We start from the raw sequence: 19,617 nt of genomic DNA on the forward strand, positions 1-19,617 counted from the left end.
CGTGATGTCTGAGACTAAATGGCTCTCTGAATTATTCAGTTTTTACAGACACTGTGTTGTTGGGAGGGGGGCGACGCCACATGAATTGAGGGTATAAATAATGAAGTGCGCTTTGCCGCTACTCTGTCTCTCAGGGTCTGGCATTTATTGACAGAGCTTTATTTTTCATATCCGGCTGTTCCCACTGTGATATCTGTGCCCCCTTTACCCTGATAGCTTGTTACTGTTGCCTAGCATGTAGATAGTGTAACAGACTAAGCGTATTAGCGTTCTATAGCTGCGCGATAGCAATAACAAAAATACATTTCAAATGTTAAAGAAATGCTAGTGGCTAGCATGCTTTAGCTTTTTCAGTGGAAATCTTTCATTTTCACAGATAATATTTGCAAGCTAGAGTGTTAGCCACTATAATTGCATGTTTTGAAACAATATGGCATTTTTGTTAACAAAAAAACCTCCCAAATGAAGTTTTTGTGAGCTAATGTGCTGCAAAAAAACAAAAATTGCAATTCCGTTTGCAGCTTTAATAGATAGCCACTCTTTTCAAATTTCTCTTGATATTTTTTGACTAGATCTTCTTGTTAGCCGTCTACCTTAGGCATGGAAGTTAATTGCCTCCGTATGGCAAAAATCCCCTTCTGAGCCTCGACTTATCTGGTTCTCTTCTATTTCGCGCCGAATTAATAACAGAAATGATGATTCTTCTTGTTCCAATGAAGTCGCTAATCTTTCATTGTTGCCGCCTGACAATGAAGCTCTCAACCGTTCCGCCATTCAACTCCACATAATGCCAAAATGTTAAGGATTCAAGATCCCAGAATGTTTCCAGGGCATTATTAATAGTAATTAGCCCCCGAGACGAGGAAACGAGACCTCACAGATCCACTCCGAGATGCTGGAAGACTGAGCTGCACCGAATGCCATGCTAAATGTTACGAGTATGTTCGGTGTATGCGCATGGAGATGCATGTAAACCCCACTGCCACCACTTTGGGATGTTTTGCATGTCCTTGCATGCTGTGTTGGTATTCAAATAGAAATGCAAGCTAGATCACACCCTCTACTTGTGGAAACGAAGGCTAACTTTCATCCAAATAAGTGTCGTAAAGGGACAGGTTCTAAGGTGCAAAATCTAAAATGCAGTTTAGCCTCAGGCTTTAGTTGAATGCTACTCATGCATTGACCAGACAATCAGGAAGTAGTGTTTTACAAATGCACCAATTTTCATTACTAGAACTGGTCCGAACCCCAACTGAGGCTGCTTTGCATTGCAGCGGCGGAGGTGTGTGCGCGTGTGTGTGTGTGTGTGTGTACGGGGAACCCCTGCCGTCTGCATGCAAATGGCCTCGCTACCTTCAAGCGAAATGGATTATTGCGGGTTTTGGACATCAAACAGGGTGTAATCTCAGCTTCAAGGTGACATTAAAGGCTGCGCATTATTTTGGCTTCCCTTCCTACCTTCATTTTGGGGCTGGACAGACTGTCTCACCAAAATGGCTGCAAATGTCCACCTTCGATTCTTCCTAGTCAGGAAGCACAAGGAGTGAGGCACTCTTTGGCCTTTTTATTTTGTCTTTCTCTGTCCGTTGTAAGACCTCGTGAGTTGTGTTTCTCTCCACATTGGGCTTGAAATAGGATTTCGTCTCTGCACCTCAAAGAGATCGCTCTCGGCCTGCTGGGCTCCTGGTCGTAGTGAATGAGGAGCGTGTCCATCCGATTGGACTGTTCTATATTCCTCCGAATATCACAGCGGAGAGCACCATCGCACATCAAACGTCAGGATTTGAGCTATAGGACCATGTGTCAGGACTTAGATAAAGCCCAGGATGGCTTCATGCGATGGCATTTCAAAGGCTGATGCATCGATAGCGGCAGCTGTAAATGTCGACATGCATCTGAAAACATTAGACCCGCTTATGATTCCCCCCTCTGCCGCAGTTTATTTGCGCGCAATGCTTTGTTGCCTGTGACTTTGATGTTGCCAGGCTCCTCGTGGTCTTTTCAAATGGTTGTTCCGTTTAGAAAAAGACCCAATTGAGTCTGACTTTTGATTAGAATCGGTAACGTTCTAGTGCAGATTGAGCGTGCAACAATAGGATGAATAATTCACAAGGTGAAAGGTTGCAGCCCTCATTCGCTCAACTACCTTAGCAGTTGGTCAACCGAATTTGCCCCTAGGAAAACAAGCTTCAGTTTTTAGCCTCTTGTAGACTTGGTTTTAAGAACGGCCAAATGTTGCATCACCCGTTTTCAGGCCCACACGCAATATGTGTCAGAGGAACTCACATAGTATGTGTGTTTATTTAATATATTGGCTTATTTAACATATTTACCATATTTATTGTCCTTAAATCAGTGCAGGATAAGCATCAGCAAATTACGTCTGGGCCTTTCCATCATTAATCCACACTAGAATAATCACGCTTGTCTTGTCACTATCACATTGCACTGTGTTCTGTCATTGTTATAACACACCTGCACTGCGATTATCTGTGTGTTGTCAAATTCACCAATTTTGACATTTCAATTGTGTGGATTCCCTAAAATGTTGCATTTGGGGAGGGTTGCATGCCTCAAATATGTGTTGACTGTAGCTGTGGGCCTGGTTGATAGTTTGGTGCCGTTCTGTTGACTCCATTCCTGAAATCACAGTCATGCATGCACATTGTGATACGTGGGCTGCCCTTTCACCTTTGTTGAACATTTGTTCAATATGCATTTATATGGGGGTGGGGGTCGTTTCAGTATTTCATTGTTTGTTTTAATGTTGTTTTTGTTTTCTAAGCAAATCAAGTATTTTTCCTGAATTAAAGGAGCGATCCAGGTTCAGTGCCAATGTTGCTCTGTTGCATTTGTGGTGTGATGTTGATTTACCACAGAAAATAGTTTTGGAAAAATTATCAAATTTCAGTTACGGGATTAAAAATATACATTATTTTAAGTTTAGACATGTTTTTAAAATAATAATAAAAAATTATTATTTTTAACAAGAAAAAAAAACTTTTTTATGGAAGTCATCATCATGCCTTCAAATGCTATGGATAGAGCTTAACTTCAGTTGAACCTGGAAATTTCCTAGATATAGATTACTATTTTAACTTAAAAAAATTAGCACAAAAAATCAGTATTAAAATTTATAAATTTATTAATAAATAAATGTATAATAAAATGTATTAATAAACTGATAAATAGTATTTTAAATATTATAAATTTTTAAACTAATGATAAAGTTAACTTGATCTTGTTTTACTCCATGATTATGAAATGGATTGAGTTATAATGTGATTTTCACTCACTGGACACCAACCGAGGTCATTTGTTACACTGGCTCTCTGAAACTGTGAATATATTCATGTTTTATTATTTCTGTAAGGATACAGAATATAGTGTAACAGTAGAGCCTGTTACCTTGACTAACTCTAAAAGTATTTCTAAATTTAAAAGTACTTAGCAATGTTTATTTTCAAAAAGCTTTTAAAATTCTAAATGTTCTAAACATTCAAACTAGATTTAAACCCACTGAACTTTCGATGGTGTTTACAAATTCAAGACTCTATGCTCTTTGGCTGCTGTTGTCTGAGGCGATGGTGAGAGTTTAATCGTGTATTTCAAGCCCCATTGTGTGAGAAGTCAAACCAACATGCTTTTACTCCAGTTGGCCCAGGGTTACAGTCTCCTCTTTGCCCCAAACCCCACCTCTCACTCCCTGTGTTATTTTCCTTCTGTCTCTGTCCCACATGTACGTCCACCATTTTGTCCTTCCAGTCTGTCCGGCCCTCGTCTGCTGTCTTGCAGCCTAGGTCTTGTTCTGCCTTGTGCCCTGTCTTTACCCGTTGTTCCTGTCCTTGTTGTGTCTTTGTGGGGTTGTTAATTTGGTTTAAAGTTTGGTTGTTGTTTTTTTTTTTTTTTTTTTTTGTTTTCTGAGCTAGCCCCAGCACCCATTGCTGTTCCTCTGTCTTTCCTTTCACCTCTTGCCAAATGTAAATGAGGCATGACCCCCTCACCACCCGCCATCTTAGGACACACCTAGCACCACCCTACTTCTTGTTTCATTGTCATTTTACATCCACCGACATCAATAAGGCAGTTGCCTTGAAGATTCTTGGGGAAACCAAACTATAAAGTTTGGCGCAATACTAAATTTTACATGTAACAGGTAGCACTTCTTTAACCTGAACGCTACTACTAGTAACATCTGTATTCTAATTTTAAGACTATTGCACTGTTCCAAAACCTTGCAAGATAACTACCTAGATGTACAAATGTACACCTAACACCTAGTGTTTCATAAGTAACTATATGTTGCTTTCTAAGATATCTAGTTTTGCCGATAAGAGAATTGCATGTATCTTTCTGGTAAAAGGATAATCCCAAAATCTACACAAAAGGTCAAAATCTATGGAATAATTTTATTCAAGATGTTTCAGTCCAATTAAAAATGTACTGCTTTACCCAATATTTGTGTCTCAATTGGAAACAGTTGTGAGTTAGGCCTTTGGAGTATTTGTGTATTTACAAAGTTGCCTTAGAATGTATCTGCCTAGGCAGCTTGCTAGGTTTTGGAACAGAGTCTGTATTTTAAAGGCTTATATGTTTCCATTGTTTCCATTGTTTCTTGACTTTTTATCAAAATAGCAAGGTTACCAAGAATGAACATGCCAGACAGGCTATGAAAAAAGCCTGTTGCACAACCTGGCCAACTCCATCTCCGCCATAAATCATATCGAACCCTTTCCCCCAACAAATCCGTCATATTTTCTCTCGTGTGTAGGTTTGGCATCTCAGTAGTTGAGGTGCATCGCTGTCATCATCGTAGACTAGCATTTGTTCCAATCATGTGCCCTTATTTGGTAAATTTGTAATCATTTGTTTTCATTTTATTGTTTTATTGATGTGTGTGATAGTTAGTTGAGCTACTTATTGACTGAATACAGAATTTCCGCTGTAAATTTTGTTACGTCTAGCCAGGACCGCAATGTGACAATACGATCCTGTCACATTACGTCATATTGGCTGGAGACGATAAAAAAGCCTTTCTCTGCATTGAAGTGGGTTTTCCCCCCCTCGTTCCTTTTCCCAACCCTTCCCTTTCTTCCTCTTCTTGCTCTTTTGCGCGTTCTATTCTCTTATATTTCTCTTTTTTTCCTCTCCAGTTGTCTTTTGTCCGGGCATGCTAGCGACCCTTCAGTTATATTCCTCTATGCATTTTATCTCAAATACTTCTCTCTGGTTTTATTGTTCCCATTTACTCTTTGGTTGACCTCTACCTATTTCTGCATGATGTCTGTGAAAATGACAGCTGCATCTATCAATGGAAGCGTGTCAGATCTTAAAAAGGCTTTGTCCAGTTGATCTACTCTCAACCACAAAAATCTGATTAAGGTTTCTCATCTTTAGTCCCTCTTGGAGGGACTCACATTACTAGTGCATGTACGTACCAATGTGTACGTACAGTCATACATATGTTAGGTTTCTTTAGCACGGGCAGATTTTAAAAACAAATTTTAAAAAAAGTTTTAATTTATACCCTTAGAGTATTTTCTGTAAAGTTTTTCTTCTTTTTAACAGTAATGCATGCTTTTTATTTTTTTACTATAATTATAAGCCACAGAGATCTCATTTTAAAGATGAGAAACTCATAATAGATTTTTGTGCAATTAATCGTGCTGTGATGGGTCAAATATTGGTCAATGGAACCTTGTTGCTATGAACTTGTTGCTTTAATGTCAATCTATATTGTTGGTGAAGCAGTTTTGTTAATTTAGTTACTTTATCATTATTTTATTTTATATAAACCGAAGTGTTTGTGACGTTTTAGTCTCATTTTTTTATAATTTGTTGTCCTCTCTTTAGACAACATCATGTACGTTCTAAAGAAAGGCTCATTTTCATTGGCGTGTCATTACCTTTCTCTTTCTCTTTTTCTTTTCGCAATTCCTCCGCCCTTTGCAGTTCGTCGTGTACCCCCACGTTTCTCCATCACGCCCCCCACCACTCAAGAGATCATGCCGGGCGGTAGCGTCAACATCACTTGCGTCGCTGTCGGCTCGCCCATGCCCTATGTCAAGTGGATGCAAAACTCTGAGGACCTGACGCCTGAAGACGAGATGCCAGTGGGCAGGAATGTTCTGGAGTTAAACAGTGTCCGTGAGTCGGCCAACTACACCTGTGTGGCCATGAGCAGCCTGGGCATCATCGAGGCTAATTCCCAGATCATTGTCAAGTGTAAGATTCCATTGCGTCCTACAAGGTCACTCGAAAGATCTCTGGTCAAAAGAAATTAAAACTAAGCCAAAGCAAGTATTTAATATACTGTCTAATCCCAGTATTGAATGTTTAAGTCTACAGTATTTTCTTATCCCCTACTTGCAGCCTTGCCGAAACCTCCAGGTACTCCTGTCGTAACTGAAACTACCGCCACCAGTATCACCATCACCTGGGACAGTGGCAACCCTGAGCCCGTCTCCCATTACATCATCCAGTATCGCGCCAAATCTCCCGAGAGCAAGTTCGAGACCGTGGACTCCATCACCACCACTCGCTACAGCATCGGAGGACTTTCTCCAAACACTGATTACGAGATCCGCGTGTCAGCCTTTAACACCATTGGCCAGGGCCCGCCCAGTGAACCAGTTGAGGCTAGGACTGGGGAGCAAGCTCCCGCCAGCCCACCGCGCAATATCCAGGCCCGTATCATCTCCCAGAACACCATGATGGTACGCTGGGATGAACCCGAGGAGCCCAATGGACAGATCAAGGGTTATCGGGTCTACTACACCATGGATCCATCTCAGCCCATGAGCATGTGGCATATCCACAACGTACAGGACAGTGTGATCACCACCATTCAGAGTCTGGTGGCTTCCGAGACCTACACCATCAGAGTGCTGGCCTTCACGTCAGTAGGAGATGGACCCTTCTCGGATCCCATTCATGTCAAAGTGCTTCAAGGAGGTTAGTTTGTCAATTTTTTTAGTTTGTTTGTAAATCTCACGACTAGACCATTGTTTGTCAATTTTGAGTGTCTATTTTCAGTGTTGGGTGAGCAAAAGATGTAGCATGGCAATTAAGGAATGTTGCGAATATTGGGTGAAGCAAATTGTATTTAGAGGTTGATAAAGTCTGTTTTTTTGTGTGTTCGTGAGCTAACAATGTAGCAAGATGACCTTAGTGATTGAAAAATGTCTGTCGTCACTGTTTGGTAAGCTAATGATGTAGCAAGGTAAGTTTCGCAATTGGAAATGTACGTTGTTATTACAAGGTGAGTTTAAAAATGTCTACTGCTATTATTTAGCGATTGAAAAATGTCTGTTGTATTTGGTGGGCTGAAGATGTAGCAAGTTGACTAACTATTTTAAAAAATCTGTTTTCAGTGTTCAGTGGGCTAACAATGTAGCGATGTGAGAAATTAAAAATGTAAAATGAACATTGAAAATGTACATTGTTTGTATTGGCTTAGCTCAGTGTTTCCCAATCCCAGTCCTCGCGCCCCCCCGCTCTGCATATTTTGTATGTATCTCTTATCAAGTACAACATTTGTTCTATTCGAACATAAGTGCCCTGCGAAGTGGACATCACCGGATATTCTGCCATGATTCCAATTCGAAACAAGTGTATATGTTCCATTCAAAAGGCATTAAAGTGTGCGAGACGTGAATTTAAATTGTATTTATTTACAGAGGTATATGATGTCACACTCGTCTGTGTGTGAAGACGCTGCAGAAAGGAATGAATGAATGAATGTTCTGAAATGAAGTAAACTTCAACGGATTTCCCCTGCTCAGGGATTAGGAAGCAGTGAACACAGTGTTGGGATCATATCAATCGGAACACAGTTCATGCACGTAGCTCTCTTCTAATGAGCTGGTTATCTGAATCAGGTGTGTTAACTAAGAGAGGCATGCAAAATATGCAGAGTGGGGGGCGTGAGGACTGGGATTGGGAAACACTTAGCTAAATGGTGTAGCAAAGTGAGTTAAATGACTGAAGAGTTCTGTTTTCAGTGTTTGGTGGGCTAACGATGTAGCAAGGTGAGTTTCGCAATTCGAAATGTCTATTGTTAGTATTGGTTGTGCTAATGGTGTAGCAAGGTGAATTTGAAACTGCCTGTTGCTAATATTTAGCTATTGAAATTTAGTAAATGAGAAACGTCTGTTGTCAGTGTTTGGTGGGATAACGATGTAGCAAGGTGAGTTTCACGACTGGAAATGTCCTTTGTCAGTTTTGGGTGAGGTAGCTGTGTAGCAAAGTCAGTTTAACAATTGAAAAATGTCTGTTGCTAATATTGAGTAAAGTAATAGCAAATTGAATTTAGTGACTGCAAACGTCTGTTTTCAGTGTGTGGTGGGCTAACGATGTAGCATGGTGAGTTTCGCAACTGGAAATGTCCATGGTTAGTATTAGGTGAGGTAACAGTGTAGAAAAAGCGAGTGATCGAAAACATCTAGTTTCTGTGGTCTAAAGATGTAGCAAGATGTGTTTAGTGGTTGAAAATGTCTGGTGTTATTATTGGGTTAGCTAACAGTGTAGCAAATTGAGTTAAGCACTGTGTTGTCAATCTTGAGTTTGGCCAAAGATATAGAAAAGTTACTTTAGGTTTGGAAATGTCCATTTTTATTGTTGAGTCAAAAACATAGCAGGATGAGTTTAATGATTGGGTTTGCAAGATTATTTAAGCAATTGTAAATTGCAGGGTTACAAAGTACACTACTTTCATCCTGGTAATCAGTCAGTTGCCATTGAGTAAAAATTTTTTTTTATCTACCACATTCACTAAATTTACAGTTCTAAATCTTTGTTTATTAAATTTCTTGTGTATTGAACTGTCAACACTGGCTCCATTTGTAGTCCCTGGACAGCCGACCAACTTCCAGGTTGGTGAGGTGTCAGACACGAGCATTGAGCTGACATGGGAGCCAGCCTTCGAAAAAGAGGGAATCATCAGTTACGAACTGCATTACAAAGAAGGCGGGCAAGAATCTCAGGTGCCTTCTTTACAACAAACCTTCTCAAATGCGTTGTCAGGACCACTGTTGCACATGTCATTAGCAGTAACATTATTATTTTCCACCAAACAGGAAAAGAAAATATTTGGCCCAACCTCTTCCTTTGTGGTGGTGGGTCTACGTGCAAATACAGAGTACTACTTCTCTCTGGCTGCCGTCTCCAACAAAGGCATTGGAGCCTTCACCAACGAAATATCCCAAAGGACATCCCAAGCCAGTATGTAGTCCATTTCCTTTCCTAAGGACCCGAATGAAGGGTTGGGGGGTCTAATATTGTATTTTGATTGAGAAATGCCAAGTCATAATGGCTGATTTGAGCTTTCGATGGGGTCGGGATACAACGACACTGTTTGAAAGGGCCACTGTAACCTTCACCCTCGTTTCCCAATCCAGGGATATTGTTTATCGACTCCGGAAATGTCAAGAGTAAATGATAATGGTGTGCTTGTGTCTGCAGCAGATATGTGCAAAACAATGGACACTTGTCTGGTCCCTGGTTTATGACAGGTGTTCTGCATTGGGTTTTCTGGCTTTGGTTCTTTGTGTTGTGTTTGTTTATGCATCTAAATTGCACAAAACAGCATCACCTTTGAGCCAGAAGTGAGTTTTTCTACATGCAGGCTGCAATGGTGATGTTATTTTGATGAGAATATTTCCAAATGACTTGGCAAAGCTTTTGAATAATTTCTTTCTGTGCACGTTGACAACTTGTTTTTAATAAGACGATAAAAACGAGCAGAACAAATTTGTGTAAATTGTTTGTGAAAACATTCTTATGTAAATCGCTGCAAACGCATCAGTTTATGTAAGAATGGTCGTACGCGCGATTAGTTCTGCTTGCGTTTCATGAATGAGGCCCTCTTACTTTGATGTTTTAAACATTATTTATTTTGTTTAAGTGTCTAAATGTAAAAGCCCAAACTTTTAAATGACCTGTGTTGTTTAGTTTAATGGATTCCGCACCCCTTGGATTGTGTCACATGCACTTCTTTTTCTTCTTTGTTTGGTTATTCTTTCATCTGGGTCTCTCTATGTCACAGTTATGTACTTCAGAGATTTCCTACATGTGAAACAAACAAATCAATGTGGGTTGATTGATCTGCAGCAAGCGTGCCGTTTGGCTCCCCTGCGCGCTCCCTCCTTTCTTCTGTGTTCGTATTTCTTTTTCATGTGTCAACAGCAAATGCACTTTTTTCCTCCCATGTGACTGTAGCGCACAAAATATTATTGACTCTGGGGTCTGCCATGGCTTTCCACCACATCTAGTCCCACACTGTGTATTACTGAAAGCAGCACAGTCAGTGGCCACTGGCGCCTGCAGGTAGTCAGCATTTACGCTGGGAGACCGGCTGAATTATTCAAGCCTCCGGCCTAAAAATACACCCTCGCTGAGTCGCATCATGATTCAGTGCATGAAATCATCAGTGCTTGTGGGGAACCTTGCAGCTGGCATGTGCCCTGTGCTAAAAAATTGCAGTTACTTGTGTTCAGCTTGTACATACAAAGGGGACCAGAAGTCTGAGAGCATGAGTGAAAATGCATCTACTTTTATTTTCATTGTGGTCTCAGTCTTTTATACCAAGCTAAGAGATATTTCAGTTGTATTTCTCTGAGTGATTAAAATTATAAATTTTTTGAGCACAGAGCACTTTCAGTTAAAGAGTAAATGAATAATGGGTGACAAATGCATTTGTGAATATGGCATTTCTACAATTCCACATGATGCTAGCTAGCTTCCACAAAAAATAAACAAAGAAAAAAATGATGTGCACCTTCAAAACGATTTCCATAATTGAGCTTAGATTAGTTTTTTATGCTTTCATATGTTTTAGTGTAAAGGTAAAAAAAAAAAATGAACTAACATTCAAAACCCGTTTTACTTCTGTTATCTGGCATGTTTCTTAGTGAAATGGGATATTGGAGAACAACTTTTTTCAATCAGGAACTGATTGGAAAATTGGAATTGAAAAATAAGGCAAAAGCTGCCTCAGAGGCAGATCAACTTATTACATTTTGATGAAAAATTGCCTACATAAACTTTTTTTTTTTCTTTTTCTGTGAAAAAATTAATGCATTTTGTTTTCATGATACTCCTTTTGTTTAGAGGTTCCTTTCATAGATTAGTTTCTTCAGACTTGGATACACTTACAGTGGGCGGAAGATGCCCGAAAGCCATGGCAGTAGACGTGGACCATGTTAACTCATCTTCTGTTTCTACCTGTGCAGCTTGTTGGTGCAGAATGGGTGGGATGGGGTTGGTTGAGTGGGTGCTGGGATGCAATGAACCTGCTGCATTGACACACAACGTTACACCTGAGCGTGAGAGAGCGAGCACTGAATGCATGTATTTCCTCCCATTACCCCCGGGGGGCGCTCTGTTAATGCATCCTTTGACCTCTGGCATGTTGTACGCTGTGTGTGTCCCCTTCTGTTCCATCTCTATATGTCTGTCCTGCTGTTGGTGTCTTCATATATTGTATTCTGAAACAATACGGTGCACTTTCTACCTCCCTTTTGTTTTCTAGCTCTTCTGTTTCACTTTGTCTCCTGAAATGAAACTAATGATCACCACCTCCGGCTTGACGTCACCTGGTTTTAATTTATTTCTGTTCAGTACACAGTTCAGTCAACTTTATTTCATTTTGGTTTGGTTTTATTCAAACACACTTGAGGAAACAGCTTTCAGCGTTTTTTTTTTGTTTGTTTGTTTTTTTGCTCTTACTATCGGGGGTTAAGTTTACCGTGACAAGCTCGACATGCAGCAGCAGCACTTAGCATTGCCAAAGCAAATCCATTAAACTAAAGGTGAGAGTAAGTATCCTGGCGGGACGGCCGTAGGCTTCTTGCTTGAGTTACGGGACTCCGCTTTGTCCCGCAGGGTCTCACACAGATGGGAGACGTGGTTCACTACATCCGCCGATGTCTTCCCTTGAGCATAAACTAAAGTAGCGCAGATTTACCCATAACAAGGTCAGGGAGGCGACAAGCTTGGACAGTTAGAAGCAATTTAGCACAAACGCCCCACAACCTAACACATAAACAAACATTACAGTGTGGATTCCCATGAGGTAAGTGACCGCCGTTCGGAGGAAAGCCCAGTCTGCCATCTCACATTTCAGAAGTCGGCCAACTTGACAGGGCATATATGTAGGCATATAATGAGCTTGAGGTGCTGAACTGTCATATACACCAGAGGAATTGGTTCAGATCCCTTCACAACTTTGCGCGAGCTGGAAAGAGTTCCTAAACACTAATGAGCCAGATTATACATGGATTCCCTCTTCATATATCTGTTTTGAACTACACCAAGTGGCAGACTGGACTTCCTCATGAAGGCGCGAAAGAAAAGTGTATTGTGTTTGTTTCCTTTTTGGTACAGTGCTGTTCAGTTGACGCCCAGTCAGGTCACTGTTTGTGGGTCAGCCCACAATTACGAGCCCCTGCAATGGTCCAGCAGAGAGTACTCACCTCACCCTCCATATCCCCCAACTCTTTGGAGGATATGTTCAAACTTTCGAGGGTTAGTGGAGATAGACACTCCTGCCTCGACCAAGTGGGTGCGAGTGGGAAATGCGCTTAAGAGTCAATGGCTATTGAGTGATGCTAAGGTTTCAAACATGGTCATAGAGGGTCCACAAACTGGGGGCAAGGGTTTCTGCACCGGTCTTTGTCTTGGGTTTAGTGCAAGAACATCTTGGAGGTCCACAAGTAGATTAAGTCCAATCGGTTTAATCAGTTGCCAGCATCCAGCTTGCAAACTAATTCCAATCTTTTCAGTCAAGCAAATCTCTAATTGTCGTTATTTTTCACCTCTCATTTGGCTTATCTGAAGCAGCACCAAGGATCTGGATTATCAAGTCAATAATTGTTACAGTAAACATCTTTCGATTTTGGGTTTTGTGGCACAACTCTTAGTTTTGAAGAGTGATTTCATTTGGAGGTCCACAGTCTTGTCAGTTGATTTGTTACACTCATTGAAGTTAAGTAAACTAATTCCAACCTTTATATCCAAAAAAATATGAGTTTTTCACCTCCCAATTGCCAGCGTCACCATTTGGCATGGATCTAGATTAGTAAGTCATAAATTATAAGTTAACGCCTTTCGATTTTGGTGTTGAGGCACAACTCATTTTGAACGCTGAAATTCAAGGCTTTGTTGCGTTTGATGTATAATACATTCCCAGAATCATGAGTCTAAACCTTCAGGTAGTTCTGCAACTCTCAGATACCAAACTTTCTTGCCACACTCAAACCAGGTCGATTTACGAGAACTGAATGCAAATACTCTTCAAGAGAGGAAGTACATCTTCAGAATATATCTTCAAACGGAAGATGAAAATCCAATAAAACTTTAATCCAATAAGCCCATTTGGTGAATAAACAGGGCTCTGAATAATGTCGCTCACTGAACTCTGGGACACCTGTGATGAAAGCTGGCTGGTGATGGGACAAATCGGTTAACCATTTCTCAAATAAAAGCACAAATGGGCTGCTGATGGGTTGAATTGGGGTGGATTATATAACTTGGGTATGAATGGCTGGGTGTCAGCAAGGTGCTAGCACCCTGATCTCAATCTTGTGGACCCTCAGGCTAGTGTAAACAGTGAATAGTGCAGACTGATGAAAGCACAGGGAAAGCTCTCTCCCTCCGACCACAAAAATATCCCGATATCCACGTTATTGGATTAAACCAATGGACTAGGCTAAATTAGCATGAATAGTTTGAATTGAGCTATATTGGGTGAGCTCGGCAGTAGAGGGAGAGGGCCGAACCCAACCGACTCTGGGGAAACATAGCCTCCCTGGAATCGGGTGCTTGTGGTAAGAAAGTCTTTAAAAGTTAGTGTTTGAAGATGTCAGGTACGTATAATGTACAGGAAAATGCTTTGTGTTTTTTGGTTTTGTTTTGGTTTTTGCTGTTTTTAATGGTCTTACTTTCTGTTTGAAGCTTGGTGGCTTTCCATGATTCTTCTGAGTTGACATTTCGGGTCCTAACATTTTCTTTCCAGCCATTATTTCGCAGAGAGTTTTCCTCATTTTCCTGTAATCCGTTTTGAATGATTTTGTTTTGCTTTCCAACGATGGTGCTCATCCATTTGAATTTCAGTCACAAATATGTTTTATCCCCGTCTGTCCATTTCCCACTCATTCATTTGTGTTACTTATGGCTTCAGGGATCAGCGTGACAGAGTAACTTTTAATGCTCGATTTTACAATGGAGATAAATGTTACAGCGCTTTAAACGGTGTAATGCATTCATATGCGCAAGCATTTAGTAAGCAGAGACTCTGTGCATTTCAAATGAGACTTTTATATTGATTTAGAACGGCACAGACGTTGTAATTTCTGATATGTGCGAGGGGAAGTACCCGACAAAAACGCCTCGAAATACCGCAATGAATGGCCTTCATTCAAATGCAAATAATGTGATCTATTTTCTCCTCATGGTGGAAATATATCCTGAGAGCCCAGGGTATTTACTGTGAAAGATGGGCTAAATCTTTGGCTCGCGTACAGCCGGTTATAGTTGGATAAACTGCTGTATCTTACGCCCAACATATGTGGTGTTACTTCTAGATCTGTGACACAGGAAATCAAGCCAAAGTTAAATCTTCATGCTTCATATTTATTCGTGCATGCCAAACACCCTGACCCCTTCAAAACCAAGCTCTTCTGTTTGCATTTGCCCTTTGCGTTTGTTTTCCTAGTTTGTTTTTTTTTCTTCTTATGTTTCAGTATGTCTCTGCTTGTTTTTTTTCAGTTGGTTTTTCCCTTTTATCATTTTCTTTTTCTCTTTCCCATCTTTTCGTTTTTGTTTTCCACCCCCTCCTCTCCCCCTTTCCCAAACCTGAGCAGAGCCCTCCGCCCCCCCTCAAGACATTAAGTGCTCCAGCTCCAGCTCCACCACCCTGCTGGTAAGTTGGCGCCCTCCGCCGGCCGAGAGCCAGAACGGGGCGCTGGCCGGGTACATAGTGCGCTACGTGGTGGTGGGGGCCGGGGCCGAGGTCAACACGGAGCCCATGGAGGAGCCAGCTGTGCCCCCCAGCTCCAATCAGATCCAGCTGCAGCGGCTGGAGAAATGGACCTTGTACCGAGTCACCGTGGCGGCCTCCACCAGCGTGGGTCCGGGCCCCGAGAGCGAGCCGCTGCTGTGCCGCACGGACGAGGACGGTAATTTAAAATTAGTCTTTTGACTTGTTTTCTAGCTGAAATATCTAAAAGTTTGCTAGAAGAGAAACTTATTTGACAAACAACACTGTATAAGATACCAGTATTTGTTTTCATAGATTGAATCTAATTGCTTTTTTTTTTTTTTTTACCTGAAATAAGTGGGTTTTTTTTTTTTAAATCAATTTTTTTTATGTATTGGAGAAATTGGCGAGCCACCCAAACCAATGCTCAGCCAAAAACAGCAAAATCTAACAGTTTTAAGACTGAATTGGTATTTTTTTGTAAAGTGTACTCCAGTAATCTTAATTTACAACTTTGAAAAATATATATTTTTTTACAATATACCAGTTCACCAAGACAAAATAGACTTGTATTATCGTACACAGTGTTGATTCTTAAGTACACTGATCTTGTTTTACATGTTTTAAATGTTTAACATTTTATATCATTAGTTGTAATGGATCTCATTTTAAGCTAAAAAAAAAAAAAATTGGTCTAACGCAATTGGCTCTTTTAACTAAAAGGCTGTACCTACTTTCCTACAGCCACCGTATTTGGTATAATTTCCCCCATTCATTTTCCAGTGACCTTATATGGTCTCTGGCCAAGTTTAGTGAGAAAATAAATCCAAGATGGTGGATGAGGCAAGAGAAATGTTGATTATATGTCTGTGTAGACAGCTTACTCTTTTTGGGACAAGATCTATTGACTAGCATTATGTGATAGAGGAAACATTGGCTTAGCATCATTTTCATCTGTCACTTCTCTTTGTAAAGCACTCGGACAGCTTATGAGCAGTGAAATAAATCCAGCTAGAGTAAGAAATTGTGTCTGACGTTCCCCGGTGACAGCAGTCTTTCTCCATGACTGACAGCGCTAGTTCAAGATACAAGCTAGTAATCAATACGGAGCACAGCCTTTCACTGGCGCTTTGGGCCGCCCTAGGATAGATGGCTTTGACGGGCTGGTCAACCACTGTAGGCGGGTCAGGAGAGAGGGAACGCTACCCCAAGAACTCCGCTGGGAAATCTCGTTTGACCAACCCACAACATGGAGTTATTTGAGTAGTGATGCGTTATGACAGTCACATCCTTGGAGACTTCTACTGTTATAGCATCTAATACGGAAAAGTCAGGCCCCAATATACAGTACATCCCCTTACGGTGTCTTTTATTGACCATCCAGGAAATCGGTCTCCTCCTTACAGCAGTACTGAATGACCGGAGGTATTAAACATCAAGGCCTCGTATAAAAGGATTTTCATTAGCTCGCAGGTAAAAGACTGCAGACGGCAGACTCGCGAATTGATCAGTGCTCAGATAAGAAAGATAGTGAAATGGAAGGGGATGAAATGGTTGCTCGGGTATATGGGGGTGTGATATTACAGTTGATTAAATGTCCCTGAAGATGGGCGCTTAATCAGTAACCTGGTTTTCACATAATTGAATGTATGTACTAGCTGAGACGCAGGGGCTTAGTTTCTTTTCAGCCGTACAGAGATGGCGTAACGTACGGTCTTAAGGTGCTCAGTAAGGATTGGTACATTGCACTATTTTTAGATCACACAGAGAGTCTGTCCTTGCCGAATCAGACGTAATTAAAGATTTTGTTTATATGTGACTGAAACTGAGGTCTGTAACACATTTCATGTAGATCCTAAAATTTTCATGTTTTTAATAGCTAATAAATATCGGGAAGCCATGTTTATGGTATGATATCTCAGAAACCATGATTGCTAGCTATGTATAAGTTGGTGGATTGGTAGAAAAATCAGGATTGAAATATTTTTGTAACTGACCTTTAAATTTGGTAAATAGTGAAAAAATTGTAGATGATCGAGTGGTAATCATAAAGTAAGTCACGAAGAAAATGAATGGACACGTATAGATATAAGCATTCATGTTGAAGTTAAATTCTCATGTAAACAGTTTTATCGCATTGAAAGATTTTTAAGATGAACTGAGGTTTGTAAAATGTTTAATGCAAATTTTAACAATTTTTAACAATACGTTTTTTTTTTTTATTAAAGCCCAAAAAATGTTTTTGGGGTGATATCTCAGGAACTATGATTGCTAGCTATGTATAAATTGGTGGATTGGTAGGAAAGTGTGTTCCATTCAAGTTCAAGTGGTTCAGAGTCTCATCAGGATAAAACATATTTTTAAAACTGGCCTCCAAAGTTGGTAAAAAGTGAAACATTTCTAGAAGAGTTGGTTTTAATTTTGCTCGTTAAAAACTAAAGAAACTTATCAATGTGTTTTGATTGTAAAAATTGTTTTAATTGACTTCTTATGTCCCTTTCATGATGAAAATGCTAAGGCAATTATCACTACTACCATTGCTCAAACTAAGAGTTAGTAATATGAACAAAAATTAGGTAAGTAACTCAAGTAGCGCAAAGCAACCACTTAGCATCATATTGGTGAGTTTTGCACAGGCAAAAGCCACCATAATGTATTTAAAAATGTAGTTTTAATGATAATATGGTAATCTCAATGCCTCATAGCGTGTCATCTTTTCCCATCGCAGTGCCCGGGGCCCCCCCACGTCGCGTGGAGGTCGAGGTGCTAAACTCCACTGCCATCAAGGTGATGTGGCGCTCCCTGTTGCCTGGGAAACAGCACGGACAGATCCGCGGATACCAGGTGCACTATGTCCGTGTCGAGAACGGCGAATCCCGCGGCCTGCCCCTCATCAAGGACGTCATGCTCGCCGATGCACAGGTATGTTAACGCAACGATGCCGCTGTGCTGATTATTAACATTTCCTGAAACAAATTATTGTTGTTGTTTATTATTTTCTTTTTAACTGACCTCATCAAGGGTGCGCAGACAATTGGTTAATGTCTATTTTTTGGATACTGTTGCAGCAAATGCAACCCAAAATCTTGCAAGTATTTAACACACTCCTGGCCACTGCAACAAATGAAAATATGAAAATCTTTTTATAAATAATTTAATCTGTGAAGTTCTTTTATAGCCTCTAGAATGCTTTCCACAAGCAGTCCAAAACATCTTATCAGCCATTAGAATTGCACGGTTTAGTCAAACCTCTAATAAGTTTAACCTCTAAGGCTCTAGTGTCATAGATAAAGTCAACAAAAGCTGATTATGTCTGCCGTATTGAGCGCCCCGAGAGCTCCACAAAAACATGAGGCTCTTGAGCACTGCGGTCACAATTCAGACTTGATTTAAAAGCACAAGCAGCAAAAAAAAAAAGAAAGAAGAAAAAGCAAGCGAGCGCCTCTGGCTGCAACCTAAAATTATAATACAAGCTTCTGTCATGAAAACAGCAGTGAAATTACAGATACCATGCGCCTTATTCTCCTCACAGCTGTAAATATTACAGCTTTGAACAAACCATGACTAAAGCTTTTGAATTCATAACGCTTATGTTTATGACAGAATCATTTACAATTGTCAGCTGCGTGGGAATCAGTTGATATTATATCGATATCTGGGTCACGATACAATAATATTGTGATTCAATGTTTATTCTGTACAAAAGGTGATTTTTTTTTTTTTTTTTTTTTTTTGTAATTAACTTTTTTATTATTATTAGTCTGTTTAAATAACAAAAAATATATATTTTTATAATTTAAAAATTAATAATTTAAATGTATAAAATGATGTTTTAGAATAAATTATAAATAAATTAAATAACCTTTTAATAGCTTATTAAATACTGATTCTTAGTGTGAGAATAAAAATGCAGTATTGTGAGTTAAATATATATAGTTGTGTAGTTGTTTTAGTCACAAGTTTTGATTTTCAGTTAAATTTTGTCAATAAATAGTCATGGAATATTCATTTGTTTTAAATTGTAAATATCCATGTGAACATTTTGGATAAAAATACATTTTTGGGGTTGAGGTGAGTTATCCCAAAACTTCTAGACATCAAATTAATTTTGCATTGCATAAGACTTGGAGCATTTCTTAGAAGAATAGCTGTTGTGATCTGATATTAAACTCCAAAACAGCCAATTTTATACTCTTACTAAATGAAATGAAGAAAAAACTGCAGGAATGACATGCTCAGATAGCAGCGGCCACTCAATTTCCTGCCTCGTCTTCAATCTTCATGATTTTTTTCACCCTAATCCACACTGACCTACTTTAAAACACTCTGCCGTTCTTCCATTTCCTTGGCACTTTTACCTTGTTTCGTCTTACGCTTTCCTCTCTTTCTTTCTTTCTGTCTGTCTTTTTCCTCTCTTTCAAACCGCCCTCCCTCTTTCTCCTCCCGGGTGGGGGATGTTAGTGGGAAATGGACGACACAGCTGAATACGTGAGTATGGCTGTCGGCAAGCGTTCGGTGTGATGTGAAAACCTGTGATGTTACATCAGACCTGCTTTGTATCTCGGTCATTGAGCGTGTTTATATGCAGAAATTCAAATGCTGGTTTTTTTTTTTTAATTGGTGAAATGTCATAAACACTG

General features: G+C 40.0%; 1 protein-coding gene across 24 annotated transcripts in view; it reads left to right on the plus strand.

Moving 5' to 3' along the window:
- The window catches only part of ptprsa (protein tyrosine phosphatase receptor type Sa), a 216,584-nt gene that overhangs the window by 147,294 nt on the left and 49,673 nt on the right, over positions 1-19,617 (plus strand). For 15 of the 24 annotated variants that reach the window (XM_058760412.1, XM_058760423.1, XM_058760417.1 and 12 more), the window contains 7 exons: positions 5,953-6,225; positions 6,373-6,954; positions 8,848-8,984; positions 9,078-9,222; positions 14,862-15,176; positions 17,706-17,899; positions 19,439-19,465. In XM_058760412.1, the coding sequence (XP_058616395.1) occupies positions 5,953-6,225; positions 6,373-6,954; positions 8,848-8,984; positions 9,078-9,222; positions 14,862-15,176; positions 17,706-17,899; positions 19,439-19,465 (1,673 nt within the window). The remainder of the gene's footprint in view (positions 1-5,952; positions 6,226-6,372; positions 6,955-8,847; positions 8,985-9,077; positions 9,223-14,861; positions 15,177-17,705; positions 17,900-19,438; positions 19,466-19,617) is intronic. The other 9 variants (XM_058760427.1, XM_058760428.1, XM_058760435.1 and 6 more) reach the window with 2 other exon arrangements.

Source organism: Onychostoma macrolepis, chromosome 22, assembly GCF_012432095.1.
Source record: "Onychostoma macrolepis isolate SWU-2019 chromosome 22, ASM1243209v1, whole genome shotgun sequence".
Lineage (NCBI taxonomy): Eukaryota > Metazoa > Chordata > Actinopteri > Cypriniformes > Cyprinidae > Onychostoma > Onychostoma macrolepis.